Source organism: Balaenoptera borealis (genome assembly GCF_965194805.1).
Source record: "Balaenoptera borealis genome assembly, chromosome: 16".
Lineage (NCBI taxonomy): Eukaryota > Metazoa > Chordata > Mammalia > Artiodactyla > Balaenopteridae > Balaenoptera > Balaenoptera borealis.
In genome coordinates, this window is record NC_138872.1 from 786,036 (window position 1) to 813,875 (window position 27,840).

Sequence of the window (27,840 nt, forward strand, 5' to 3'; positions counted from 1 at the left end):
AAGGATTTAAAATATCTTGTGATAAATGTACCATCCGTTCATTGCAGGAATTTGACAAAATACAGATAAGAACAAAGACAAGAAGAGCCACTCATCATTCCTACACCTACGGTGAACTGAGGCCATTTTAATCAAATGCTTGGCGTGGCCTGCCCACCCCTCCCACTTCTGGAACACACAGGCCTGGTTCTCACTGCTGTTCTCTCTTCCTAGAAGGCGCTGTCCCTCCTTCTGGTGTTTGTCTGCTTACGCACCCACACTCGCACACACACGCTCGCACACCACGTATCTCGTTGATGCACAGACCTCATCATCTATGACAAGTCCCGTTATTTCATTTAACACCCAAACTGGACAATCGCAGCCAATTCGTGGAGGCGCCATTGTATGCAGATGCAGCCCAATTTCAGAGACGCTGAAATGGGAAGAAATGTGCACCGTAGGATAAATGACATCCAGTATGCATATGTGTCTATCTGGGGTATGTTTTATTTATTTTTAACATCTTTATTGGAGTATAATTGCTTTACAGTGCTGTTAGTTTCTGCTGTATAACAAAGTGAATCAGCCATATGCATACACATATCCCCATATCTCCTCCCTCTTGCGTCTCCCGCCCACCCTCCCTATCCCACCCCGGGGGGTGTATTTTAATACGGCAACATTTGCAGTGCTTTTCACTTGATCACTGCAAGCAGTTTCCTGTATCACTAATTGTTCATCAGAAATGAAATCCTGACGGTCTGTGCACCACCACGTGGGTGTGCCACGTCCACTCAGGCGCCTGTTGTTGTTGAAACCTTTTGAGGTTTTTAACCGTGTAAATAATGCTGTGATGAACATCTTTGTACATACGTCTTTAAGTTCCTATTGCTTCAGTGTGGATTCCCAGAAGGAAATTCCAAAGGGTATGTATGGACTGTGGTAGCTCTGATACCTAACAGCCCTCCACAAGGGCTGCAGTGGGTCCACAGTTCCAATTTTAAATCAGGCCATCTGCCCTTTGTCCCAGCCCCACCCCTGAGCGCAGGAGTCTGCAGAGAGGACTTGGCCCTGGCTGGCCCCACTCACCCTGGCCTCCCCTGGCCTCTGCAGACTCCGATGAGAAAACCCGGCCCATCTCGGAGCTGGTGGGCATTGCAGCACAGGTGGCCGAGGGCATGTGCCACCTGGAATAGCAGAATTACATCCACGGGAACCTGGCCGCCAGGAACATCCTCGTGGGGGAAAACATCTGCAAAATCGGGGACTTCGGGCTGGCCAGGCTCATCAAGGTAGGGCCAGGGGAGGGCGGAGAGCAGAGGGTGCAGGGAGCTGGAGGTTCCCGTGGGCCTCCCACCCTCAGGTGACATGTGGGCTGTGGAGCCCGAGCTGGGTCTTTTCTTTTTTTTTTTAATAATTTATTTCATCTTTGGCTGCATTGTGTCTTCGTTGCTGCACGCGAGCTTCCCCTAGTTGGGATGAGTGGGGGCTACTCTTCGTTGCGGTGCGCGGGCTTCTCATTGCAGTGGCTTCTCGTTGCGGAGCACAGGCTCTAGGCACGCAGGCTTCAGTAGTTGTGGCACGTGGGCTCAGCAGTTGTGGCTCGTGGGCTCTAGAGCACAGGCTCAGTAGTTGTGGTGCACGGGCTTAGTTGCTCCACGGCATGTGGGATCTTCCCGGACCAGGGATTGAACCCGTGTCCCCTGCATTGGCAGATGGATTCTTTTTTTTTTTTTTTAATGTTTTTTTTTTAGAGATAACTTTTTTAAAAAAATTAATTAATTAATTTTTTATTTTTGGCTGTGTTGGGTCTTTGTTTCTGTGCGAGGGCTCTCTCTCTAGTTGTGGCAAGCGGGGGCCACTCTTCATCGCGGTGCGCAGGCCTCTCACTATCGTGGCCTCTCTTGTTGCGGAGCACAGGCTCCAGACGCGCAGGCTCAGTAATTGTGGCTCACGGGCCTAGTTGCTCCGTGGCATGTGGGATCTTCCCAGACCAGGGATCGAACCCGTGCCCCCTGCATTGGCAGGCGGATTCTTAACCACTGCGCCACCAGGGAAGCCCCGGAGCTGGGTCTTAATGGGACCAGGAGGCTCCCGGGAGGGCAGCGCAGGCACCTGGACGAGTCCAGGAGGACAGCTCAGGCGCCCAGAGGCTGGGGGCAGGGAAATCCCTGCTGAGCGGGTGGGCAGCACAGCAGGGCAGGGCGCACAGGCGGCAGGGCCTGGGTGGGAGCGGGCCCAACCCTCACTCGCCCTTGGCCAGTGTCCTGCTTCCGTGCTCAGCCTGGCCCAGCAGGCAGGTGATACCAGCACCTCTGGGACTCCCAGTCACACACTGAGAAATTGAGGGTTTCCTTTAATCGTGATGCCCCAGAGCAAAGCGTCAGCCATTCCAGTGTGCCCAGCGTCACGCCAGCTTAGCTGCTAGCCCACCGCCCCTCCCGGTGTCTCCTCGCAGCTCACTTCTGGAGAAACTCTGCCCCTTGTCCTGGGAAGCTCTCTGCTGGGTTTTGCGACTATGGTCCTTTGGGGCGGGTTCTGCCTGCTCAGCTAAGGCAGCACAGGTCCCAGGAAGCCCTGACGCAGTGTGGCTCCCGACCGCACACTTGCCCACCAAGCCCCGGGCTCCCTGAGCCTGTCCACGCCGCGGGGAGGGAGGGTGCAGGCGGCCCCCAGGCCCGCCCCCAGCGTGTCTGATCGCAGAAGAGCGTCTACCTCTCCCACGACCACAGCATCCCTTACAAGTGGACCGCCCCCGAGGCACCCTCCCGAGGGCATTACTCCATCAAATCTGACATTGGTCCTTCGGGGTTCTCCTCCATGAGATTTTCAGCAGGGGTCACACGCCCTATCCAGGTACTGGGCGCCCAGTGTTGCCGACGGCGGGCAGGGCGGGAGGGGGCCATCACCTGGACACGGCCCCTGCACCATTCACTGGGTGCCTGATGCCTTCCAGGCGTCACCGTCCAGAGGGAGGGCGTTAGAAGTGAGTGCCAGGGATGCAGAGGGCGAGGGCACAGCCCAAGGCTTCCTGGGCGGGCGGGGGGGGGTGCGGAAACGGCACTGGCCTCCCTGCCTCCACAGCCCCTCTTGTCCTGCCCGCCACAGGCATGTCCAAACCTTCCTGAGGGTAGAGGCGGGCTACCGCATGCCCTGCCCCCTGGAGTGCCCGCCCACCACACACAAGCTGATGCTCTCGTGCTGGCACAGGGACCCCGAGCAGAGGCCCTGCTTCAAAGGGCTGCGGGAAAAGCTCTCCAGCCTCAGAAGCTGCTCTGAGTCGGCCGCCTCCTTGCCACTGCCTGAAGGCCGGGCTGGCCTGAGCGACCTCGGATCATGGGAGTGGGCTGACCCAGATTTACTGAGGATTTGCTGAAGGTACTGACAGCTCCCAGAACCAGCCGGACACTCCCGGGAAGGGGCTCAGGCAGCCCTGGGCCCGCCTGTTGCCCGGTGCAGCCAGAAGCTGGAACTGCCCCTTCGCCTGACACCAGCTCCTGGAAAGTGCTGGGACCTCCGCAGCCAACACCTGCCCTAGGGCTCCAGGAGCCAGGTCGCCCCTCTTTCCTGGGAGTGGACCTGTCCCTGGTCCTGACCCAAAGCCCACCAGCTGTCAGGACCAGGGCTGAGCCTCCCTGGCCGTGCGTGGTGGGGACCTAGGCTTTGGCTGCACTCCCTTTGCCCTCTGGCCTTGCCTGAGACCTGGATATAAGGGGGCGTGGACCCCCCAGTCCTCTGTGGAGACAGGGGCACTGACGCCTACTCCCTGGGGCCAGCCGCTGTTCCTATCCAGCTGCCTCGGCAAACAGCAGCTGCCACCGGGGGGTCTGGGGGCCACGTCTGGACACTGTGACCCAAAGGACTGGGTGGGGGTCAGGCTAACCGTGCCTGGACACACTGAGGGCAGGCAGGACAGAAGGTGCAGCCTTTGGGGGCCACTAGCCACCCAAATGCCTTGCGATGGACTCCTGTGACTTAGAGCGGAGCTGGGGTGGGGTGGCCAGCTGAGCCCAGCCCGCTAACCAGTGGAGACCACCCCTCTAGGCCCCCGCCCTCACACCAAGCCTCTGTCCACTCCCTCACTGAACTGCCCTCTCCTGACCCCCAGGCCCCAGTCAGTCTCCGCCGGCCACTGAGGCATGTGGACGCCACCAGCCTACCCTCCACGCCTGCCCCCAGGAGGCCAGCAGAGGATGAGACCACTCCCCAGCCATACACAGAGCTCCCGAGTAGGACTCTGCCCCAAGCTGGGCTGCCCTGGGGCGGGGGGCCCGCTAGGGCCTCCCACACCCCATTCCCTTCACCCTTAAAGATTTGGCTGCCCGGGGCCACGGACCCCCGGGGTTGGGGGGCCCTGCCCAGAGTGTGCCTTACAAGAGGCTACAGGAGACGACGCCCTTACTGGAAGGCACGTGGGAGAGAGCAGGGCGTGTGAGCTGCTCCACACCAGGTTGAGGACGGCCTTCTCGAGGTCTTTCGAGGGTGCCGGGCCCTGCGTCTGAGGGCTCCGGACCCACGCCAGAGACCCTGTCTCCTGCCGTGGCAGCAGGGGCCAGGCGGGCTCCCTCAGAGGACCCTGACCTCAGTGGCTGCCCCGGGAGCTTCTGGGCCCGCTCCTGGACTGCCCGCTCTCCCCGGCTCCCCGGAATAGCACGGCGCCACCCCCTCTCAGACACAAGGCCCCACGCGCACCGGCGCTGTCTGCCCACGTGAGCCTGAGCCAGACCTCAGAGGTTCATGCCATGAGCGCCATGCCACCCCTAGGGAGGGACCCCAGGAAGGCCCAGGGAGCAGGGCCAGCTCCCCATCGCCCAGGAAGTGAGAAGGTTGAGGGGCTGGTGACTTCTCCCACGGGGGTGGGGGTGGCCTGGAGCTCACACACACACATCATGTGGCTGCTGGCTGCTTGGAGTTTATTTTCTACTTGGCGCGAGGCACAGGTTAGGGGGTGCCGGGAAGGCTCTCCTGTGGCTTGGATAGTAAAGAGTGGAGTTCTCTCAACTTCCTTTTTGGTGTTTTGCTGTTTTGATATTAAAAACCCAACTGCTTCTGTTGGCTGCAGCCTGCTCACTCTCAGGGAGGGGAAGGAGGGGGGGCTCTGACGAGCCTAGCGCCTCGGGAGGAAGCCCGGCAGCTGGTGGTGGCCACTCAGGACGGGGGCCTGGAGTTGGTTTGGCCAGGCTGGCCGCCAGGCTGCTGCTTCCCCACGGCTTCCCGAGCCAGGTCACAGGTGATCGTGCCGGTGGAGGCCTGGGCTGGCTCTGAGCTGGGGGAGAGCACGTGGTCAGAGGCTGCTACCACCTGCCCCTTCCCCACCCCCCCCACTGGCCCCCAGGAAGGCGGACTCACTGCTCTGGGGACTCCAACACTGTGGTCATGAATGGGAGCGTGGACTTCCCAAAAAAGAAGCTAGCCCACCAGTGTCCCGGGTCGGCTCTGGGGAGACCTGAGAGAAGCAAAGTGAGGCCAGGGTGCTGCTGCCCGCCCCCTCCAGTCAGTCCCTGGGGACAGCCAGCGGTGGATCTGCGCTCACCGGGGTGGCGGGGGATGCCTTCCCCAGGGTACTCGGCACTTCCGCAGGAGCTGTTACTGGAAGTGGAGCCCAGGCGGCCTGGAGAGAAGAGGCCAGGTCAGCTCCACAGGGCACTGAGCCCCCAGCCCACCGGACCAAGAGCTGGCTTTGCCTGCAGCACAGGGCCGGTGCCAGGGGTCCTTAGCCGCTCATTCCCCACTCGGATACGGATTCTCAAGGAACTGGAGCTGACACCACAAGCTCGGTGGGGGAGCCCGGGTCAGACTTGGGGAGGTGGGGCGGGCAAGGGGCTTACTTACGCCGGTAGTAGTCGTGGGTGGCCACGAGCGAGCCGCTGGAGGGGATGGCTGCCATGCTCTTGCTTGTGGGCTGGTGGAAACCTGCGCACGCGGGGGTCGGGGAGCCCCTTCGGTCACCGCTGCCTCTCGAGAAGGGCACTCCCCACCCGGACCCCAGGGTCAGCCGCGTGGGCTCTCGGGAGGGGCGGAGGCCGGGTTTGTTTACCGAGCCGAGGCGGGGCTCCGGAACTCCGGGACCGCCCTCTCCGCGCGGGCGGCTCTAACCAGCCCGAACAGGCCGCGCGGGACAACAAAGGCGCTTTGTGCGCGGGGCCGCCGGCCTGGGGCTCCGGGAAGCGGCCCTGCCTGCAGCCGGCGCGCTCCCAGCTCCGCGCCCCGGGCCCTGCCCGCCGCCCCCTCCCCACCCTCGCCCTTCGGTCCTCCCGGACGCCGGGCGCTCCGCCCCGCCAGCCGTCGCTCCCATTCGGGCCGCTAGACCCCACCCACGCGCCGCCCGGGCCCTCACCTCGGCGGCGACCCCTCGCGGGCCTCGGCGCTCGATCACGGACGGCGGGGACCGGGTCGCTAGGCCACTGAGCCCATCTGCGAAGGAGACCACGGCCGACAGCTCCACGACCCAGACGCGCGGGGCGCGCACGCGCGGACGCGCCCCCTTATATAGTGGCACCGCCCCGCGCCCTGCGAGCCCCGCCCCGATCCCGGCCCCGCCCCAGCCCCAGCGAGGCCCCGCCCCTGCTAGGCTCCAGTCCCGCCCAGGACCCCTGCGAGGCCTATTAGGCCCCGCCCCAAGCTCAGCCTGGCCCCGCCCCGCCCTGCCCCGCCCACGTGGCCTGGCCCTAGCTGGCCGCCCCTGGAGGAAGTCCAGCCCTGCAGCGTCCATCTGACTTGGGCTGCCTGGGCAGCGCATCCCAGCCTGGCCTGGGCTTGGGGTGGTTAAATAACCACTGCCCCAGTCCTAGAGCAGGACCTGTCTCCCTCCCACCTCTCGTCCCACCTTCCCGGGCCCTGGCCATCGTTTTGGACCCAGGCCCGCTGCTGGTCCAGCCTGTCTCCACCTTTCCAGGTCCGTGGAGGCGGCGGGGGTGCCGGATGGTGGCCCCTGCACTTCCGGTCTGTTTCTGCCGCTGCCCACAGTCCTGGGCTGAGCCCCGCAGGCCCAGCGCCTGCAGTGCCCTTCTGCTCAGGCCTTCTCTGCCCAGGATGGGGCACTCCCCACTCTCACCCATATTGGGGGGGCATCTGCTTGCGTGTGCCCAGCCCTCAACCAGACGTGGGCCCCCGCCAGCGGGTGCCCTCCCCCAGCTGTCGGCCTGGGTGGTACCCAGAACGAGCTGTGTGCCTCTAGCTTTCCAGCCGTTCAGGGACTTCATTGCAGGCGGGAAGCTGGGGAGCCCACCCATGTCTCCCTCACAGCTCTGGGGGTTCTGGAACCCACTCCCCATTCTCAGCTACAGCTTGCATCCAGCTGCTTGCAAGGCGTGGGTGGGGGAGGAGGGAGAGAGGAAAGGAGGGCAGGCAGAGGGGGAAGCTTATGTTGGTGAGTGGGGTAAAGACCTCTGTTTGGGGATGTCTCCAGCAGCTGGAGGCGAGGCCCCCAGTTTTGGGCAGCCCCAGAATGTTCCCTGCAGTGCCTGGGCCCTGCCACACCCTGGCTCTTCAACCAGGAGGAGGACTTCCTTTCCAATGTGGAAATCAGCCTTCCCCTCCAACCCCCAGCCTCCCTCTGTAGGGAGGGGAAGTCCCCCTGTCCTCTCCCTGGCTCTTTGGCACTAGGCCCTGGCTGGGCAGTCTCGCCCCTGGTGGCTGGGAGGGTCTCAGGAGATCTGTGGCGGCTTCGGTGGGGGGCCATCAGGAAGATCCCCTAACCCCCTGGGTTGGGCCCTCCATGTCCTCACACCCCCTCAAGGACCCCTCCAGGATTCCTGAACCTCAGTCCAACTTCTCATTCAGGAGACGGAGAAACCGAGGCCCCAGGAGGGGAGCGGCCTTGCTGCCCCTGGATGTGACCCTTTATTGGGCTGGGTGGGGGGTCAAGGCTGCTGACCTCCTAACTGCGACCTGGCTTGGGTTGCAGTGTGGCCAGGGGACTCTGGAGGAGGTGCAGCTACCTGGCCCAGGTGACTCTCATTCCTTCTCGACCTCCTCTGTCTCTTCCTGGGGTCCCCATGGACTGGGCCCCTGCCGGTCACTGGGAAAAGGACAGTTCCAGCGTCTCTCCCTGCCACCCATCCAGCCGCATCTTTCATGGGCTTCCAAGATAACCGTGGTTCACAGCGAGGGTCAGCTGGATTGCTCATACCTGTGAGACAAGACCCTGAAGGAGAGGCGCGTGGCCCCCCAAGCCCTCACCCCAAGCTCCCTTCACAGCCAGAGACCTTTGCTTCCCAGGGTCACCACAGGCACGGCCTGGCCGTCTTCCTGCCCTCCTCCAGGGCGTTAATTCTGGATGGTGACTTTACTGCAAATCAAATTTAATTCTTAAGGGCCATTTGCCATCCCCCACTCTTCTCGTGCTCACCAAACCCTGAACCTGGTCGTGGATCAAATGTACCAGGGCCCTGTTGCGGGGTTATTGGCCATTTGGGTCCATGTGGGCTCTGGCCATCAGCTCTGCTCAGGGCCTCAGGGGCCGCCCACGGTGCGGGGCAGCCTCTCCCCTCTGGTCTCAGCTCTGCTGCCAGCCCCTTACCACATGCTCGCCTGGGATGGGCAACAGAGCGCCCTCACCCCAGCCCACCGACTTGCCCGGTTGCACGTGTCTACCCTTCCTGCCCTCCCCTGAGACACACCACCAGTTGGAAGCTGGCAGCATCGGGGTCGTCCCCAAGTGGGGGGCAGCCCCCAGTGAGCTTGAAGCATGATTGGGTTGGGTGTTGTGTGGCTTGAGAAGGTGGTGGGTTGCCAGCTCTGGCCGCGTGCTGGGGAAACTGAGGACAAGGGCACCGCCTTCGTGGGTTTGTAGGGACACAGGAGCCAGGCAGAGGCGCTGAAAGGGGTCTCTGAGTGAGACGGGGGCCCTGACTGGACCGTGCGCTGTTCTGTTCACCCAGTGCTCGGGCTGGCTGAGCACCTACTGTGTGCAAACGGCTTGGCCAGGCACGGGGAGTGGTGGTGAGTCAGATAGGTGCCCCTTCCAGCAGAGGGGCCAGCCCAGAAGGAGGGTCCCCTCTCAGTGAGGGGGGACAGGAGAGGGGTTGTAAGGCTTCAGCTGAGAAGGAGCTGGGGAGGGGCCCAGCGCTCAGAGCTGCCGGGCAAGAGCAGGGGGGCTGCTGGCCTTGGACGGGGTGGGCGGCCAGTGGCAGGACCTGCGACGGGAGAGGCAGCCAGGCCTGAGGGGTCACTGACAGGGCAGACTGGTCAGTGCGGTTGACACCAGGAGGATGGAACGTTCCAGCAAGACCCAGGCTTGTCTTGCTCTGAGGGACCCTCAGCCACAGGGCTCTCTGCCCCTTCCGTGAACTCCCGTGTCCCTGTGGTCGGCGGCTGAGTGTGTGGGCATCTTGTGGGGTGCCCCTCATGCATGCCTCCAACAGGACTGGGGTGCCAGGGCCCGAAGCTGGGGAGACCAGCATGAGGGGCCTGCCCAGGGCCATGGACCGCTCATATGGTCAGGAGTGGGGTAGGGTTTGGCGAGGTGCCCTGTCCAAATTCTGGGCCTGGTGGTCACTCAGGAGGGGACACAGCTTGGGGAATGAGGGTTGGTGCCATTCCGGGGGCCCAGGAGGCGTGCCGAGTACTCCCGGGGGAGGGGGAAGCAGCAGTGTGAGAAGTGGGAGGCCAGATGCGTTGGGACCCCTGGGGTAGAGCCATCCCATGGCGGGGTCTGAGCAGAGAGCGCTGAGACTTGGGGGCTGCTCTGGAGAACAGGGTCAGCTTAGGCGCAGGAGGGCCACCAGGGCTTCTGCTGGGAGGGGCTCGGGGAGGGAGGCTGGTGCTGGCCTTGCTGCTGTGGCTTCCAGCCACCCAGAGCCGTGGGTAACCCGCCGTGAGGCAGGCAGTGCAAGGCCAGGTGTGCCGCGGGCGGTGAGCAGGGAGCCCCTGCCCTCTCCGGGCTCAGTCCCCAGGGGCTGAGAACGTGCTATCTCAGCGCTAGTGCAGGGAGGTGCAAAGGCCCTGGGGCTGGAGGGAGCCCTGGTGCCCTGGGCTGCGGGTATGGGGAGGTTGAAGTCAGGTTCTACCTCCTGGAGGGGAGCAGAAGATGAGATGTCCCAGGGGCTCCCCAGGGGGTGGGGGGTGGGGGAGAACATGTGGCACCTGTGTCACTCTGTGCCGGCCTCGCAGCCTGGGCCATCCTGCCCCCGGGGCCTCCGCAGCCTCTCCTCCGCACGGCTCACAAACAGTGCCGGGCCCTTGGGACGGCCCCGACACAACCACACCCCCATCTGTTCCCCGTGGGGCCCAGGCTGCTGCCTCCCTGGGGCTCCCTGGGCCTGGCTCAGGCCTGGGCAGCTGCGGAGGAGGGTGGAGTACCGGGAGGTAGGGTCAAGAAGCCACGGGCCCCTCCACCCCAGGCAGAGCTCAGCTCCCGGGTGGCCTAGAAGCTTTGGACCCTGGCGGGAGAGACCTGGAGGAGTTCTCTGGCTGCCCCCTGCCCAGCTCAGAGCTGAGACTTCCTGGGGGCTGTAGCTCCCTCGTCCACATTCAGAGCTTGGTGGCCCTCAACTCCGTTCCATTCTCTCCACCCCAGTTCCCTGGCTTCGGCCAGCAGGGCCCTCCTTAGCCTGATCAGGCCACGTGACATCCCTCGCTGGGCAGAGCCCGTGAAGCCTGTGCCTCCGGGGCTGAGGGCGAGGCCAGCCGTGCCCTGGGGTCACCCTTGGCCGCCAGGGTTTGGGACCCTGGGCCGGTAGGGCACGCGGCTGTGACCCGCTGTGGCCACTTCCTGTCTGGGATTCTCTCCTGTAGAAGTGTCTTGGGAGCAGCTGCTGCGGCAGAGGTTGGGGTGCAGGATGTGTGTTGGTGACCTGCACCTGTGGGGGGAGCCGGGAGGACGCAGGACTGGGTGAGGGGTGGTGTCAGCTCAGGCAGCTGGCCCAGCGGGGCTGCGGCGGGCCCATGGGGAGCCCCGGAGCGAGGAGAGACGTCAGGGTGACCTGCGTCAGGCCCCAGGCAGCCAGCGGGGGAAGTGAGCCTTGGGGTGTGGCGGCCCAGGCTGACCCTGAAGGAGGGGCGGTGGGGGCCGTGTGCTGACCACTCCTGGCCGGGCGGGGAGGCCTTCCCTGAAGGAGCCCTGGTGGCGGCGTCTCCCACCTGCCCGGGCCACCGTCCAGCAGCCTGCCCCTGTCCGCCTCACCCTCAACCTCGCCAATGACTTAAAGAGCAGATAATCCAAAAAAAGGGTTTGTTTTGTTTGTTTGTTTTTAAAATTTATTTATTTATTTATTTATTTATGGCTGTGTTGGGTCTTCGTTTCTGTGCGAGGGCTTTCTCTAGTTGCGGCAAGTGGGGGCCACTCTTCATCGCGGTGCGCGGGCCTCTCACTATCGCGGCCTCTCTTGTTGCGGAGCACAGGCTACAGAGGCGCAGGCTCAGTAGTTGTGGCTCACGGGCCTAGTCTCTCCGCGGCATGTGGAATCTTCCCAGACCAGGGCTCGAACCCGTGTCCCCTGCATTGGCAGGCAGATTCTCAACCACTGCGCCACCAGGGAAGCCCCTGTTTGTTTTTTTTAAAGCGAATGTGTAAAGGCTGCATTTACTAAGCCAGGAAGGTGGGGCTCTGCCAGTCACTCTCCACAGCTGGCGTCGGGGACCTGGAGCAGATGGGGGCACGTCCTGGTTGGAACGGGGAGAGGGGTGAGGGGTCTCGGCCTCCATCTGGTCCACCCCAGCCCATGCGCAGACGGCATGCGATGACCCCCAGAGGGGCTGCACCCCGGTCTGGTGTCCTCGGAGGCTCTGGGTTGACCTCAGGGCCCTTGTCTTGCTGGCCACCCCCAGGTGTGGCTCCAGCCTTGGGGAAACACAGGCTCGTGCCCTGCCGGCCCAGGTTCCCAAACCCCGGCGGCCAATGGTGACCCGCGAGGCCTGGGCAGGGGCTGCTCCGTCTTTAGGGTGGGTGGTGACAGGGTCTGGGACAGGGGCCAAGCTCAGGAGAGGTCAGCCCTTCCCTTCCACTTGCCCCAGGGGGTGATGGCCCGTGTGCTTGGAGGCTCGTGCAGGGCTCAGGGTGGGCAGGCTGGGCGCGGGGTCAGGACGCAGCACGTGAGCCTCCAGCCACCTGGGAAGTGGTGACAGGAAAACCGTCGGGAGGGCTGGAGATGGCCACACGCAGGACGTCTGCACTGCGGAAGGGGCAGGATGGCTGATGGCCATGGGCTCCCAAGGCTGGGGGGGCAAGGCTTGGGCCTGGGGTTCGGGTCGCGGCTGTGCAGCAGGGCCTCCTGCTGTTCCCGAGCCCCATACCCTCCCGCCAGGATTGGGGTGGTGACGGCACCTTCCTGACAGGTGTTCTGTGAAGACCGGACGGGAGGGGCCAGGTGCTGCTCAAACCCAGGGGCTGCTGCTGTCACGGTGCCCGTGTGGTTGCTCTGGCCGCAGGCGTTTGGGGGTGAGGTGAGGGCTCTGGAAAGTCCGAGCAGGGCTGGGGCCCTCGGGGCTCCTCCACCTGCTCCTGGAGAATGGGGCTCCCCCCCAGGACCACGGCCCGGACCGCCCCTTACCTTCCGGTCAGAAGACCTCTTCCCTGGGGGCAGTGACCGCCGGGCTCTCTACCAGGAGCTGGGCCTCTGTAGGTGAGGTCACCATTTGCAGAAGAAATAAAACTACTGACTAATGTTTAATGAACGCCTACTATGTGGGGGCACTTTGTGCGGCCAGACGATTCCTCAGGGAGCAGCGGCCAGCATCCGCCGTTTCCCAGTGTCCTTGTCGGTAAAACGGGAAGTGCCAGGACCTGGCGCATAGCAGGTGCTTAGTGAAAGTCACTATTTATAGCACTTTTCACTACTGGAAATAACCTAATTGGTTTTTTTGCTGGTTAAGTAAAATCTAGGAGGGCTGAGCTTGCACCTGTTCAGTCCCCAGTGGCTAAGAAAGAAGCAGCGCTGTTGTGGGTGTTCAAGAAATACAGTTGATGAAAGGGTGAATTGTGTAGTAAAAGACATTACAGATTTCCAGCATGAAGGAGTGAGGCGGTCAGAAAGACTCTCTCCCCAAAAAGCAAATACAAACCTGGGAACAACTGTCAGAAGCAAGCATTTCAGTGCCCTGGAATTCCACCCAAGGCATACAACAAATCAGGGTTTATTCATCAAGAATACCGAACTTCAGGATAAGATCTAAAATTACTCGGCGAGGGAATTCCCTGGTGGTCCAGTGGTTAGGACTCCAAGCTTTCATTGCTGAGGGCCTGGGTTCGATCCCTGGTACTAAGATCCTGCAAGCCTCGCGGTGCAGCCAAAAAAATTAAAAATAAGTAAAATAAAATTACCCGGGGCAAAGCACCAGGAGAACCTCAGCTGGCCTGAGAAACAGCACCCAGCCAACAAACACTGACTCTGGGGTGGCAGATGCTGTAATGACTGACAAAGGCTTTAAAGAGGCTGCTGTAAAAATGCACCAACACACAAGTGTGAGCACTCGTGTCAAATGACGGAGAATGAGCTTTGACAAACACATTCATGATCAAAACCATGCAAACGAGGAATAGAAAAGGACGTCTTCAATCTTGTAAAGAGCATTGCTTACACCAGCGAACTCCCAGCAGGTACGGCCAACACCGTGCTTGATGGAGAAAGACAGGGTCCTCCCACCAGGACTGGGTAGGGAGCGAGGATGTCCACTTCGGCGATGAATATTCAGCGTCTACTGGAAGTCATGGCCCGTACAATGAGGCAAGAAAAAGAAACAAAAGGCATACTGATTGCAAGTGAGAAGTAAAACTGTCCCTCTTCACAGACAACGTGGTGGTCTGTCATCAAGGAATCTATAAAAAACCTAATTGAGTGACTGAGATTAGCAAGATAACAAAGTCAATGGGCAAAAATCAATCATAGCCCTACATACTAGGGATTTACAACCAGAAGCAGAGATTTTTTAAAATACCATTTATAATAGTGACACTCTGACATGAAACACTTAGCTATAAACCTAATAAAACACGTATAGGATTTGTAGGCCAAAAATTAAAGCTAATGAAAGAAATCAAAGAAGGCCTAAGTAAATGAAGACCCAACACAGTAAGGACATTGGTTCCCTCCAAACTGACGTATAGATTTAGTGCAATTCCAATAAAAATCTCAGCAAAATTTTTAAAAAGATGTAGATCCTAAAATTAACACAGAAAGACAAATGAACTATGATAACTAAAACATTTTTGAAAAATAAGAATATAGAGAAATTGCAATACCCAAATCTTTTTATTGAGGTAAAATTCCTATAAACTAAAACTATTTTAAAGTGGGCAATTTAGTGGCAACCATTTAATACATTGACAATGCTGTGTAACCACCACCTCTATCTAGTTCCAAAACATTTCATCCCCAGCCCAAAAGGAAACCCTGTATCCCTTAAGCAACACCCCTCCCTCAGCCCCATTAATCTACTTTCTGTCTCTATGATTTTACCTCTTCTAGACATTTCATATAAATGGAATCATACAGCATGTGGTCTGGTCTTTTGTGTCTGGCTTCTTTCACTCAGCCTACTGTTTTCAAAGTTCATCCATATTGTAGCATGCAACAGTACTTCCTTTTTTTTACCAAAATTTTTTTTTTTTTGCAGTAAAATACACATAACAGTTTAACCATTTTTGTTTTCCTTTGGCCGTGCCGCCGGCTTGCAGGATCTTAGTTGCCTGACCAGGGATCGAACCCGGGCCCTGGCTGTGAAAGCAGAGTCCTAACCACTGGACTGCCAGGGAATTCCCGTCTTAACCATGCTGAAGGGTGCAGTTCAGTGGTAATAAATACATTCATAATGTTGTGCAGCCATCAGCACCAACTGTCTCCAAAGCTTTCATCTTGTAAAACTGAAACTCTGTCCCCATTAAGCGATCATTCCCCATTTCCCCTCCTCCCAGAAACATCATTTTGACTTTCTCTTCGTATGATTTTGACTAATCTAAGTATCTCGTGTAGGTGGGATCACACAGTATTTGTCTTTCTGTGACTGGCTACCTGGCCTAATGTCCTCGAGGTTTACCCATGGTGTAGCTTGTTTCAGAATTGCCTTCCTTTTCCAGGCTGAATAATATTCCGTTGCATGCATAGGCCACATTTTGCTTATCCATTCATCTGCTTATGGACACTTGGATCCACTTCCACATTTTAACTATTTTGAATAATTCTGCTGGGAACATGGGTGTACAAATATCTCTTTGAGACCCTGCTTTCAGTTCTCTAGGGTATATACCCAGGAGTAGAGTTGCTGGATCATATGGTAATTCTATTTTTAATATTTTTGGGAACTACCATAGTGTTTTGCATAGTGGCTGTACCATTTTACATTCTTACCAACAGTGCACAAGTGTTCATATTTCTCTACATTCTCTCCAACGTGGTATCTCATTGTAGTTTTGATTTGAATTTCCCTAATGATCAGTGATGTTGAGCCGCATTTCATGTGCTTCTTGGCCATTTGTATATCTTCTTTGGAGAAATGTCTGTTCAAGTATTTTTCTCATTTTTGAATTAGGCTGTTTGTTTTCTTGTTGAATTTTAGGAGTTTTAAATATATTCTGGATATCAATTCCTCATCAGATATCTGCTTTGCAACTATTTCCCTCTATTCTGTGGGCTACGTTTTTACTCTGTTTACAGTTTCTTTTGAGGTGCAAATTTAAAAATTTTTTCACGAAGTCCAATTTGTCTATTTTTTTTTCTTTTGTTACCTGTGCTCTTGGTGTTATATTCAAGAAATAATTGCCAAATGCAATGTCATGAAGATTTTTTTCCTGTTTTCTGCTAAGAGTTTTATAGTTTTAGGTCTTACCTTTAGGTCCTTGATCCATTTTGAGTTAATTTTTGCATATAGTGTAGGTAAGGGTCCAGCTTCATTCTTTCGCAGGTGGGTAGCCAGTTTTCCAGCACCATTGGTTGAAAAGACTCTTTTTTCCCTGTAGTCTTGGCACTCTAGTCAAAAATCATTTGACCATACATACGAGGACTTAGTTCTGATTGTAATAATTTGAATCTTCTCTCTTTTTTTCTTAGCCTATCTAGCTAAAGGAAATTTTGTTGATGTTTTCAAAGAACCAACTTTTGGTTTCATTGATTTTCTCTACTGTTTTTATATTCTATATTACATTGATCTCTTCTCTAATCTTACTATTTCCTTCCTTCTGCCAGCTTTGGGTTTAGTTTGTCCTTCTTCTCGTTCCTTAAGGTGTAAAGTTAGGTTGATGATGTGAGATCTTTCTTGTTTATTTTGTTTAAACTTAAAAAAGATTTTTATTTATTTATTTATATTTTAAAATTCTTGGCTGCGTTGTGTCTTCGTTGCTGCGCATGGGCTTTTCTCTAGTTGCGGCGAGTGGGGGCTACTTTTCGTTGTGGTGCGCGGGGTTCTCATTGCGGTGGCTTCTCTTGTTGCAGAGCACGGGCTCTAGGGACACGGGCTTCAGTAATTGTGGCTCGTGGGCTCTAGAGCTCAGGCTCAGTAGTTGTGGCTCACGGGCCTAGTTGCTCCGCGGCATGTGGGATCTTCCCAGACCAGGGCTCGAACCCGTGTCCCCTGCATTAGCAGGCGGGTTCTTAACCACTGCGCCACCAGGGAAGTCTGAGATCTTTCTTGTTTTTTAATGTAAGTGTGTATGGCTATAAATTTAACCCTTAGCATTATTATTTGCTATGTCTCATAAGTTTTGATATGTTGTATTTTCATTATCAGTCATCTCTAAGCATTTTCTAATTTTCTTTGTGATTTCTTCTTTGATCCATTGGTTGTTTGAGTGTGTTGTTTAATTTCTACAAATTTGTGAATTTTACTTCTGTTATTGATTTCTAACTTTATCCCACGGTGGTTGAAGAAGACACTTTGTATGATACCTATCTTAAAAAATCTACTGAGATTTAATTTGTGGCCTTAACACATGGTCTATTGTAGAAATTGTCCCATGTGCACTTGAGAAGAATGTGTGTTCTGTTGTTGGGTGGGGTGTTCTGCATGTATCTGTTACATCTAGTTGGTTTAGCACGTTATTTCAGTCCCCTATTTCCTTATCTTCTCTCTGGTTGCTCTGTCCATTATTGAGACGGGAATATTGAAGTCTCCATTAGTGTAGAACTCTCTATTTCTTCCTTCAATTCAGACAGTTTTGCTTCATATATTTTGATGGTCTGTTATTAGGTACGTAATGACTAATGATGTTGAGCATTTTTTCATGTGCCTATTGACAATTTGTGTATCTTCTTTGGATAAATGTTTATTCATATCCTTTGCTCATTTAAAAATTGAGTTATTTGTCTTTTTATTATGGAGTTGTAAGTGTTCCTTATATATTCTGAACACTAGACCCTTATTGATTATGATTTGAAAATATTTTCTCCCATTCTGTAGGTTGTGTTTTCACTTTCTTGATAGTATCCTGTGTTACATGAAAGTTTGAAATTTTGATGAAGTCCAATTTACCTATTTCTTCTTTTTTGCTTGTGTTTTTGGTGTCATATCTAAAAATCTATTGCCAAATCCAAGGTCATGAAGATTTACACCTTTGTTTTCTTCTAACAGTTTTATAGATTTATTGGGCCTTCGGTCCATTTCGTATTAATTTTTGTATGTGGTGTGAGGTAGGGGTCCAACTTCATTCTTTTGCAAGTGGATGTAGAATTATCACAGCACCATTTGTTAAAGAGATTATTCTTTTCACACACTTCCTGATTTTAGCAATTGCTATAAAACTGCAATAATCGATTCAGTGTGGTCTTGGTGTGGAGATAGACACAAAAATCAGTGTAACAGAACAGAGTCCAGAAATAGCTCCAGAAATAGCACACATAGGTCCAATGGTGCTTTGACAAAGGTGCAAAAGCAATTCAATGGAGAAAGTATAATCTCTAGACAAATGATGCTGGAAGAACTGGACATCCGTATGCAAGAAAAATGAATCTTGACCTAAATCTCACACCTTATATGAAAATTAACTCAAGATGGATATTGTATGTAAATGTGAAATGTAAAACTATAAAACTTTTAGAAGAAAATATGGGAGAAAATCTTTGTGGTATGGGGTTTGCCAATGTCAATGGTCATTCCACACAAGAAAAAATTGGGTGCATTGGACTTCATCAAAATGAAAAACTTTTGTGCTACGAATGACTGTTAAGTGAATAAAAAGACAAGCCACAGACAGGAAGAAAATATTTGCAAGTCAAATATCTGATGAAGGCCTTGTATTCAGAACACATAAAGAGCTCTCAAAACTCCACACTAAGAAAATAAACAACCCACTGAAAAATTGGGCTAAGGCTCTGAATAGACATTTTTCCAAAGAAGATATACATATGGCTGATAATCACATGAAAAGATGCTCAACATCATTAGTCTTTAGGGAACTGCAGGTCAAAACTGCAATGAGACACCACTTCAGACCCACAGAATAACTGTAATCAAAAAGACAGACCCATAACAAATGTTGGTGAGGATGTGGAGATGTTGGAACCCTCTTACATTGCTGTTGGGAATGTAAAATGGTGCAGCTGCTGTGGAAAACAGTTTGGCAGTTTCTTGAAAGGTTAAATATAGTCACCATATGACCCAACAATTCTATTCCTAGATATCTACTCAGGATAAGTGAAAACATATATCCACACAGAGAGCTTAGACAGGAATGTTCATGGCAGCATCATTCCTATTAGGTAAAAAGCGGGAACAACCCAAATGTCCATCAACTGACGAATGATGACCAAATGTGGTATAACTAAGGACTGAAGTATTATTTGGCAAAAAAAAATTGAATGAGGCACTGACACATGCTACAATGTGGATGAGCCTTGAAAACACTCTAAGTGAAAGTATTCAGTCACAAATGACCACATCCTGTATGATTCCATTTATATGAAATGTCCAGAATAGGCAAGCCCACAGAGACAGGAAGTAGATTAGTGGTTGCCAGGGTCTTGCTTTGGGGTAGGGGAGTGACTACCTAATAGCTTGGGGTTTCTTTCTGGGGTGATAAAAATGTTCAGAAATTAGATTATGGTGATGGTTGCACAACTCTAAATACACTAAAAGCCATTGCATTATACTTTATATATATGTACTTTACATGGATGAACTTTATGGTATGTAAATGACATCTCAATAAAGCTGTTTGTTTTTAAAAGGATAAAAGACCTGAATGGAACTTCACTAAAGAGAATGCACCATTCAGCACAGGGAAAGTTCTTCAACATCATCAGTTATAAGAGAAATGCAATTAAAACCAGGATGGGATAGCATTGCACACCCATTAGAAGAGCTAAAACAAAATTTCCAACAAGAGACTGACAAGAACAAGTGCTATTGAGGGCGTGGAGCAACTGGAACTCTCACAAAGTGCTGTGGCATGCAAAATGGTACCAGTGCTCTGGAGATCAGTGTGGCAGCTTCTTAAAAAGTGAGTCACACGCCCGACAAATGATCAAGCAATCCCACTTCTGGGCATTTGTCCAAGAGAAATTCAAACTTATGTTTGCAAAAACCTGTACACAAATGTCTATGGTGGCTTTATTCATAACTGCCAAGACTGGAAACAACCCAAACATCATCTAGTGGGTGAAGGATAAGCAAATTGCAGTCCATCCACACGTGGAATACCATTCATTGTTAAAAAGGAATGAACCACTGAAACATGTAACCACCTGGATGACTCTCAAAACATTATGCTGAATGAAAGAAACCGGACCTGGGACCTCCCTGGTGGCGCAGTGGTTAAGAATCCGCCTGCCGCAAGAGGGAGGAGATATGGGGATATATGTATATGTATATAGCTGATTCACTTTGTTATACAGCAGCAACTAACACATCATTGTAAGGCAATTATACTCCAATAAATATGTTAAAAAAAAAAAAAGAATCTGCCTGCCAGTGCAGGGGACATGGGTTTGAGCCCTGGTCCGAGAAGATCCCACATGCCACGGAGCAACTAAGCCCCGTGCACCACAACTACTGAACCTGCGCTCTAGAGCCTGTGAGCCACAACTACTGAGCCCGTGTGCCACAACTACTGAAGCCTGCGTGCCTAGAGCCCGTGCTCTGCAACAAAGAGAAGCCACTGCAATGAGAAGCCCGTGCACCACAACGAAGAGTAGCCCCCGCTTGCTGCAACTAGAGAAAGCCCGTGTGCAGCAATCAAGACCCAACGCAGCCAAAAATAAATAAATAAATAAATTAATGAAAAAAAAAACACTTAAAAAAAAGAAAAGCTAGACCCAAAAGATAACACACTGTAGGCTTCCATTTACATGACATTCTCAAGAAGACAAAGCTATGGTGATGGGGAGGAGATCCGTGACTCTGAGTAGGAGGAAGGGGTGAGTATAAGGGGTGAGCATGGGGGAGGTTTTGAGGGTCATGGGGGATTCTGTGTCCCAACTGATGTGGCTACAGGAGTCTGTACCTGTGCTAACCTTCACAGAACTGTACATCTTTCAAAAAGTCCATTTTCTGTATAACTCAAAAATAAAAATATATAAATAGCTTAAGAAGCACAACCATCACAGTAAAATTGATTCAGTTAAGAATTCTCCATGAGTGCTAAGTTGAGAGGGATTTTAATGAGGAAAAGGATATTTATAGAATCCAAAGTACATCCTCATTAAGTATTTAATCATTACAAAGGGAAAAAGAGTAACTTCACGGTAGGGAAAGCTGGTGGACACCACCTCCACCAGGTGATTGAGGATAACGCCACCACTGATGGGTAAGCTGACGTCAGGCACCTGCCTGTCTGACATGCATTGCTCCTGTGGAATTCCTGCCGGAAAAATAAAATGTTAATCTATTCATGCAGAAACATGAGAAAACCCCCCAGCAGAGGGACATCCTGCAAAACAGCTTGTCTCCACTCTTTAAAAACGTCTGTGTTATGAAAGACGCAAATGGCCAAGAATCTGTTTCAGATTAAGGAAACTAAGAGCCTTGACCACCAAAACCAACATGTGATCCTGGGTTGGGAAAAGTACAGCTACGAAAAATATCACTGGGACAAGTGACACAATTAGAAGCTGGACCGCACATTGAGGGATTGTATCCACTGGAAACGTACACTGAAGTATTAAGGGGTCGAGGCAATGATTTATGCAACCTTTTCTCAAATGTTTCAGAGACAATAATATAAGCAGACACAGAGAGAGACAGAGAACAGTACAGCAGACAGGGCAGGTATGCAGAACTAGTGATGTGGACGCAGGGCAGAAGGCAGCGTTCTTGGCCCTCTTCTTGCAACTCTTCTGTAAGTTTGACATTGTTTCAGAAAAGAAGTTGACATGTGTGGACTCAACTCCTGCTTCCAACCGCAGAGAAGTGGCGGGAAGGCCAGCCCGCCTCCAGAAATGAGTGTGAAGCTGGACGGAGCCCGGCAGCAGCTGCTGCAGTCAGCGGACACTGGACCCTCAGGGCCGGGAGCTCTCAAGGGCCCACCCTCCTGGCTCCCGGGGCCGGTCTCCTGACCACAGCCCTGAAGCAGGGCTCCAAGCAGAGCACAGTGGTCCCCGCAAGCTCGGAGGCCGAAGCTGGGGTGCAAGGCAGCCGAAGGTAGAGAGCAGCCGGTGCCTAGAAACTCGTGTGCGGTCCCTTCGAGCATGTGGCTGAGGGCTGGAGGGGGTGCTGCTGGAGGCTTCCCCGAGAGCAGACACTATGGGTTGCGTACTAGCTATTTATTCCTGCATAGCAAATTTAGTGGCTTTAAAAAACACGCCTTTACAAATCAGAACTACAATGAGGTACCACCTCACACCAGTCAGAATGGCCATCATTAAAAGGTCTAGAAATAACAAATGCTGGAGAGGATGTGGAGAAAAGGGAACCCTCTTATGCTGTTGGCGGGAATGTAAGTGGGTGCAGCCACTATGAACAACAGTATGGAGGGTCCTCAAAAAACTAAAAATAGAGCTACAATGTGATCCTGCAATCCCACTCCTGGGCATATATCTGGAGAAAACCATAATTCAAAAAGATACATGCACCCCTATGTTCATAGCAGCACTATTCACAGTAGCCAAGACATGGAAACAACCTAAATGTCCATCGACAGATGAAGGGATAAAGAAGATGTGGTCCGTACAGTATATACAATGGAATATTACTCAGCCATAAAAAAGAACGAAATAATGTCATTTGCAACAACATGGATGCAACTAGAGATTATCATGCTAAGTGAAATAAATTAGAAAGAGAAAGATAAATACCATATGATATCACTTATATGTGGAATCTAAAATATGACACAAATGAACATATCTACACAATGGAAACAGACCTAGAGAACAGACTGGTGGTTACCAAGGGGGAGGAGGGGTGGGGGAGGGATGGATTGGAAGACTGGGGTTAGCAGATGCAAACTATTGTATATAAGATGGATAAACAGCAAGGTCCTACTGTATAGTACAAAAAACTATATTCAATATCCTGTGATAAATCATAATGGAAAAGAATATAAAAAAGAATGTATATATATGTATAACTGAATCACTTTGCTGTACAGCAGAAATTAACACAACATTGTAAATCAACTATACTTCAATTAAAAACCCCCCAAAACCCCCAAACTTCCCCCCCCGCCACACACACATTTACTATATATACCCAGCTTCCATGGGTCAGGAGTCCAGGCACGCCTTTTTTTTTTTGGTGGTGCCATGCAGCATGTGGGATCCTAGTTCCCCGACCAGGGATCGAACTTGTGCCCCCTGCAGTGGAAGCGCAAAGTCTTAACCACTGGACCACCAGGGAAGTCCCCAAGGCCATGTGGAAAGGGTGGGCAAACCTTAACTGGGTCTTCTGCTCAGGGTTTCAAAAGGGTACAATCAAGGTGCCAGTGTTTCCTTCAGAGGCTTGGGGTCCTCTTCGAAGGTCATGTGGCTGTAGGACTGAGGTTCCTGCTTTCTTGTTGGTGGACAGCAGGAGCCTCTAAGAGGTTGCCCACTGTTCCTGACACATGGCCCCTCCCAGGCCTCTCACAACCTGGTAGCTCACTTCTTCAAGGCCAGGAGGAGAATCTCTTACTCTGGTCTGCAAAGACAGAGTCTTAAATACTGCAGACCAATCAAGAGAGTGACAGCTCATCACCTTCGTCATGTGCTGTTGGCTAGATGCCAGCCACAGGTTCCTTCTGTTCTGTTCCTTCTTTTCCCCTTTCAGGGGAAAGATACTCCAGGGCGTGACTCCTTGGAGGACCCCTTAGATCATGTCCACCAGGAGCCGAGGTCGAAACAAAAACACTGGAAGACCAGCTGTGCTGGGCAGAACTGGCACTTGGGCCCGGCCAGAATGGAGACACCTGCTTACTTATTTTTTGGGAGAACAGACTACAACCTACAGCAATGCCTACTCTAGGCTCATCTAAGAAAATTTAAAACTGAGCCCCATAAAGAGCTTTGGGGGGACTGAAACCGGAAGCTGAGTCTTGCCAAGTCGAGGGTCTTGTGAGGCACTTTGGGGTTCCCAGATCGAAACCAACAAAGCATGAAAACAAGCCCACAAAGGTCCAGTAATTGAATAGCTGCTAAAATGAGAACCAACAGTCTTCCTAGGAAGATAACAGAATCCAGAGTCTTTACAGAATGTTCAGTATTCAGCCCAAAATCACTAGACGTGTGAAGAAATAGTAAAATTTCCTCCTTGTCAAGGAGAAACACCAGCTGTCAATTAATTTCCTCCTAGATGTAAATTCACCCTTCATTGCCTGCTCTGCAAAAGTGGATCAGCTCACTATAAAGGAGAAATGCTTAATGTAATTTTGTCCACTGTCACAGAGCAGGTGGCAAAGGAATTTACAGCCAACAGGCAGTAAAAGCATGACTGGCATAATGTACACACACTACAGCTCAAAACTCCACCTCTGTGGTGTACAGCAAACAGAAATGCTCACACAAGTGGCACGCAAGGGAGGTTCATAGCAGCTTAATGTTCAGTAGCTCAAAACTGGAAATGGAATACTACACTGCAGTGAAAAAAACCCAAACACCTCCCAAATGCAGCAGCAAGGGTGCATGTCACAAACATGACGGCAGGTGAAAGAAGCTGGAAAAAAGAACACAAACTGCACATACCATTCACGCAAAGCTTAAGAGCAGGCAAAGTGATGTATAGCGGGAGAAGCCAAGGTAGTGGTTGGCTTTGAGGGCATGATGCAGAGTTCTGTTTCTTGGTCTGGTGGTCAAGCACGTTTGTAATTTGTGCACGTTTCTCTAAGTTGTTCAAGGACAGGCTGGAGCCCTGTCTCCCTTGGTGCCCGGTCCTTTCCCGGCCCAAAGCCTCCTGCATCAGTTCATCCTAAGAGCCCCTGAGGTCCCCAGCTCCTGAGGCAGGTTATTCCCAACTGCCCAGCTGAGGGGAGCTCTGTTCAAAGAGCAGAAAAGGCAGGCTGCAGAGTTGCTAAGGCTCTTCCTGTTCCCCAGGGAGATTTCTGAACCTGGGGGTGGGGAGGCTGGTTTAGCACTGAGGCCTCTCCCTCCCCCACTCCAGGGCAGGGGCCCAGGGGAACCGAGCAGGGTGCAGGAGGAGCTAGGTGATGCAGCAAATGCCCACCTGCTCCCTTCTTTCTCCTGGGCCCAGAGAAGGCTGACCGTGGCGGGGGTCGGTGAGCCTGTAGCCCTCCCCTGGTTCTCCCCTGTGTCCCCAGCCCCATTGCAGGGCTGCGCCTTCTTGGCCCGAGAGGCTGCTCCCTCCCGTCTCTGGTTGGCCTCCCAGCCTGCAATGGGCCAAATGGGGGGCTTGGCCACTCCCTCTTCCTGGCTCCAGGCTGGAGCCCCTGACCCTGCACACCGGCCCAGAGCCAGGGCCCAGCCCACCAGACCCCCTCTCTGCTCGCCGGAAGCGGGTGGAGCTGGGCTAGCGCAGGCAGGGCTGCCGCTGGCCCTCGAAGCATGGGTGCCCGCCCCCTGCCCCGGGTTCCTGGGGAGTGAGGGCCTGTGGGGAGGCGCCTGCGAGCCCGCAGCTCCTTCACCATGGTGACGGCTCCCTGCTGCATGGCAGGTACCGGTGGCCCCAGCACGGGTGGGGGCAGGGCAGGCCAGCTGCCCTCCTCCTCTCTGAGGGGCTGTGCCCCCCTCTCTAGGCTTCCCTGGCTGACACAGGTCAGCCTCACAAACCCTCCCAGACACGCTGGGTTTGGCAGGAGGTGTGTTTGGGGGCCTGGATTGTCCAGTAAGTCGCCCCGGCTTACTTTCACTCGGCCCAGAAACCGAGCGCAGGGCGGGCAGGCTGGTGGGGCCTTGGCTGGCCTTGGGATCTTGCTGGTGTGCACGTGGCCTGGCTCCGCCCGGCCCCGCTCCCTTCTCTGATTAGGGGCCGTGACCTTGCTCTTCTGAGGGGAGCTGGTAGCCAAGAGCTCCTCTTCACCATGGAGACCACTTAATTTGCGGCCTCAAGGGCAGCTCAGTGCCCTGGGTGCCCAGCCTGGAGAGCTGGGGGCAGGGGAATGTGTCCCTGAGGCCGTCCAGGGTCCTGCTGCCCAGGTAGGCTGGGAGACAGGTGCGACTGACCCCACATGTAAGGATGCACACCGACGCCCAAGGAACAGAGGGCAGCCCGTGGCCCAAGGCCAGGGGGTGATGTCATTCTGAGACACCCCGCAGCCCTCCCCTCCCCCCGGCCCCCCCCCTCAGGCCGCTGTCTGGGCCGCTGCGACCATCACCCGGGTTGCTGGCCCCTACCTGCTGGGGCCGTGGCCCCCCAGGAAGGCACACGCACAGGTGGAAAGCTCTGCATTCGCAGGTTATTATTAACCCGGCAGTGACGTCACCCGCAGCCAATGGGAGGCGGGTTTATTTCCAGGGCTGACAGCTTGATAACGGTTAATTTTAGCTGGATCTTCTTTCCCCAGGCTCGTGAAAATCCCTGCCCGCCAAAGAGGGGGCTGTCTGTGTCGCCCCCCCCCAAACAGCTTGTGGCTGGGCCCGGGAGCTACTGGAGGGGCTGAGAAGGCGGGACCTGTACCCCCCCCTCTGCCCGCTCCCCAGAAGGTGCCCTGGGAGGCTGCACCAGCCTCCTTAGCAGGAGTCCCTTCTTTGCTTGTCCCCCCACCCATACCCTGGGCTGCTACGGGGGCCACTGTGACCAGTGGCTCAGGTGTGGGAAAAGGGCTACAGGGGCGGAGCCTGACCTGGGAGAGGGGAGGAGCACAGCTGGGACCTGGGCGGGCTTGTCCAGAAGTAACGCTGCCCCGGCGCAGGCCTTCCAAGCCTTCCGCAAGCTCTGCCCTCCTTGTGCGTGACCTTGGGCACTGTGCCCAGTTGGCTCTTGGTCCACGGGTCCTCAGGCTGCCTGGGAGCCCGACCACGCAAGGCTTGGTGACTGTGGCTGTTTAGTGCATCACAGAGTGTTTAGTATTGCTTAGTATTTCATAGTTATTCAGTACTAGTCAGTGATTAGTAGTTATTTAGTACTATTCAGTGGTTATTAAGTACGAATCAGTAGTTAGTAGTCATTAAACACTATTCAGTGGTTAGCAGCTGTTCACCAGTCAGCTGGACCACGAGGTAGTGCAGCTGTTCACCAGTCAGCTGGGCCACGCGGTGGTGCAGCCCTGCGCTGCTGGTCCGGGTCATGCAGCACCATACCTCCCTCCGTGTCTCCACCGTGTGAGCCCAGTGTCTCCAGACGCCATGTTGCCCGGGCTCCCAGGGCCCTGCAGGTGGTCCGGCTGAGGACGGATGGGCATGTCCTGGGGACACGGAGGCCTCTTGGGGGAACCACTGGAGACCCCTGCCCCGGGTCAGCGAGCAGGTCCTTGGGGGGGACGCTGCCTTCCACTAGCAGCGGCCACTGCTCTGGGGAGCGTGGCCTCCCAGCCCCTGGTGCAGGCAGCCCACTGTGCTTTGGTTCCTGCCAGGCGACAGCAGTGGGTGAGCCCAGAGCAGAGAGGCGAGCCTCAGGCCTGTGCGGGCGTCTGATGAACACCCTCTGAGGCTTCAGGCAGCTGGAGATCCCTGGGGGAAGTTGGGGTGGCGACCACAGGGACCCGGGCCTCCTGCCCCCTTGGTCCGTCCCATCCCAGCCTCGGTCAGTCACGGCATCTCCCAGATCCTGCCTAACCTTCGGCAGAAGGGGACGCATTAAACACAGAGGCCAGCTGGGCCGGGCGGGGTGGGTCGTGCTTTCCGCACAGGCGTGTATTTTTAATTCCTGGCTCCTGTTTGATGGTATCAGCTGCACAAGGAAGTGCCGGGTCACTTGCCAGCCCCTCTCGCCCGGTCTGTGGGGCGGACACAGGGACAGCCCAGCAGGAGGGCCCCTTCCCTCCCGGAGAGACCCTCCCCACGGGGCAGGGAGACCTGCTTGGCACCCAACCACTGCCCCGGCCCATCTTTACTTCCTTACCTGCTGGGGGTCCCACCTCTGGGGGCTCCCCGTGGGCACTGCCCCATCAGGAAGTGCTGACCCCTGGGCCTCTGCTCTCCCCGCACATTTTTTGAGACCCTGCCTAACCTTCTCCGAGACCCTGACCCTAACCTGAGTGTCCTCGGGCTCTGAGGCAGATGGAGACATGGCCACGGGGAGATGCGGTAATGGGTGAGCTGACAAGGTTGGAGGTCCCGGAAGAGGCCATGACCCTGGTCTTCGCTAACCCATCCCCCTCCTCGAAACCCATTTTGGTCATTGCCCTGGTCCGCCCAGGGTCCTCAGGGACATTCACTTGCTACAGATTGAGGGGAGGCCTCAGGGCCACAGCCTGGAACTCTCTCTGGGAGCTGATTTCTTTCCTTGGCAAACTCTGCGTCCCTGGGAACCCGGCCCATGTGTGCAGACCAGGGCAGCCCTCAAAGATTTCAGTGGGCTCTGGGGGTGGACTTCAAGTGTTCCCTGTACCAAAAGGGGCCCAGGGTGGAAAACAGTTCTTTCCAGGGCCTCGGAGGGAGGGTGAGCTGACTGGATCTGCTGATGGAG

At 54.4% G+C, this 27,840-nt stretch overlaps 2 protein-coding genes across 8 annotated transcripts; both read right to left on the reverse strand.

Annotated features, from left to right (window-relative positions):
• Positions 1–4,874: 4,874 nt before the first annotated feature.
• PPDPF (pancreatic progenitor cell differentiation and proliferation factor) lies at positions 4,875–6,476 on the reverse strand. The gene is made up of 5 exons (XM_082360689.1): positions 6,320–6,476; positions 5,815–5,895; positions 5,516–5,593; positions 5,332–5,428; positions 4,875–5,248 (listed from the first exon to the last, which is right to left on the reverse strand). Exons 2-5 carry the CDS (start codon positions 5,867–5,869, stop codon positions 5,131–5,133), a joined length of 348 nt encoding a protein of 115 aa, XP_082216815.1. The 5' UTR covers positions 5,870–5,895; positions 6,320–6,476; the 3' UTR covers positions 4,875–5,130.
• Positions 6,477–11,023: 4,547 nt separating this feature from the next.
• LOC309612699 (uncharacterized protein) lies at positions 11,024–27,009 on the reverse strand (the record flags this gene model as incomplete). 7 transcript variants are annotated; one of them, XM_082358710.1, is made up of 5 exons in its annotated part: positions 11,040–11,586; positions 12,248–12,375; positions 12,474–12,558; positions 13,501–13,620; positions 26,514–27,009. In XM_082358710.1, 5 exons carry the CDS (start codon positions 27,007–27,009, stop codon positions 11,510–11,512), a joined length of 906 nt encoding a protein of 301 aa, XP_082214836.1. In that variant the 3' UTR covers positions 11,040–11,509. The 7 variants fall into 7 exon arrangements, 1 of the variants encoding a protein (XP_082214836.1); XR_014235350.1 differs by lacking the exon at positions 12,248–12,375 and having other exon boundaries at positions 11,029–11,586; positions 12,474–12,539; positions 13,501–13,617; positions 26,514–26,649; XR_014235351.1 differs by having other exon boundaries at positions 11,033–12,375; positions 12,474–12,539; positions 13,501–13,671; positions 26,514–26,591.
• Positions 27,010–27,840: the final 831 nt, after the last annotated feature.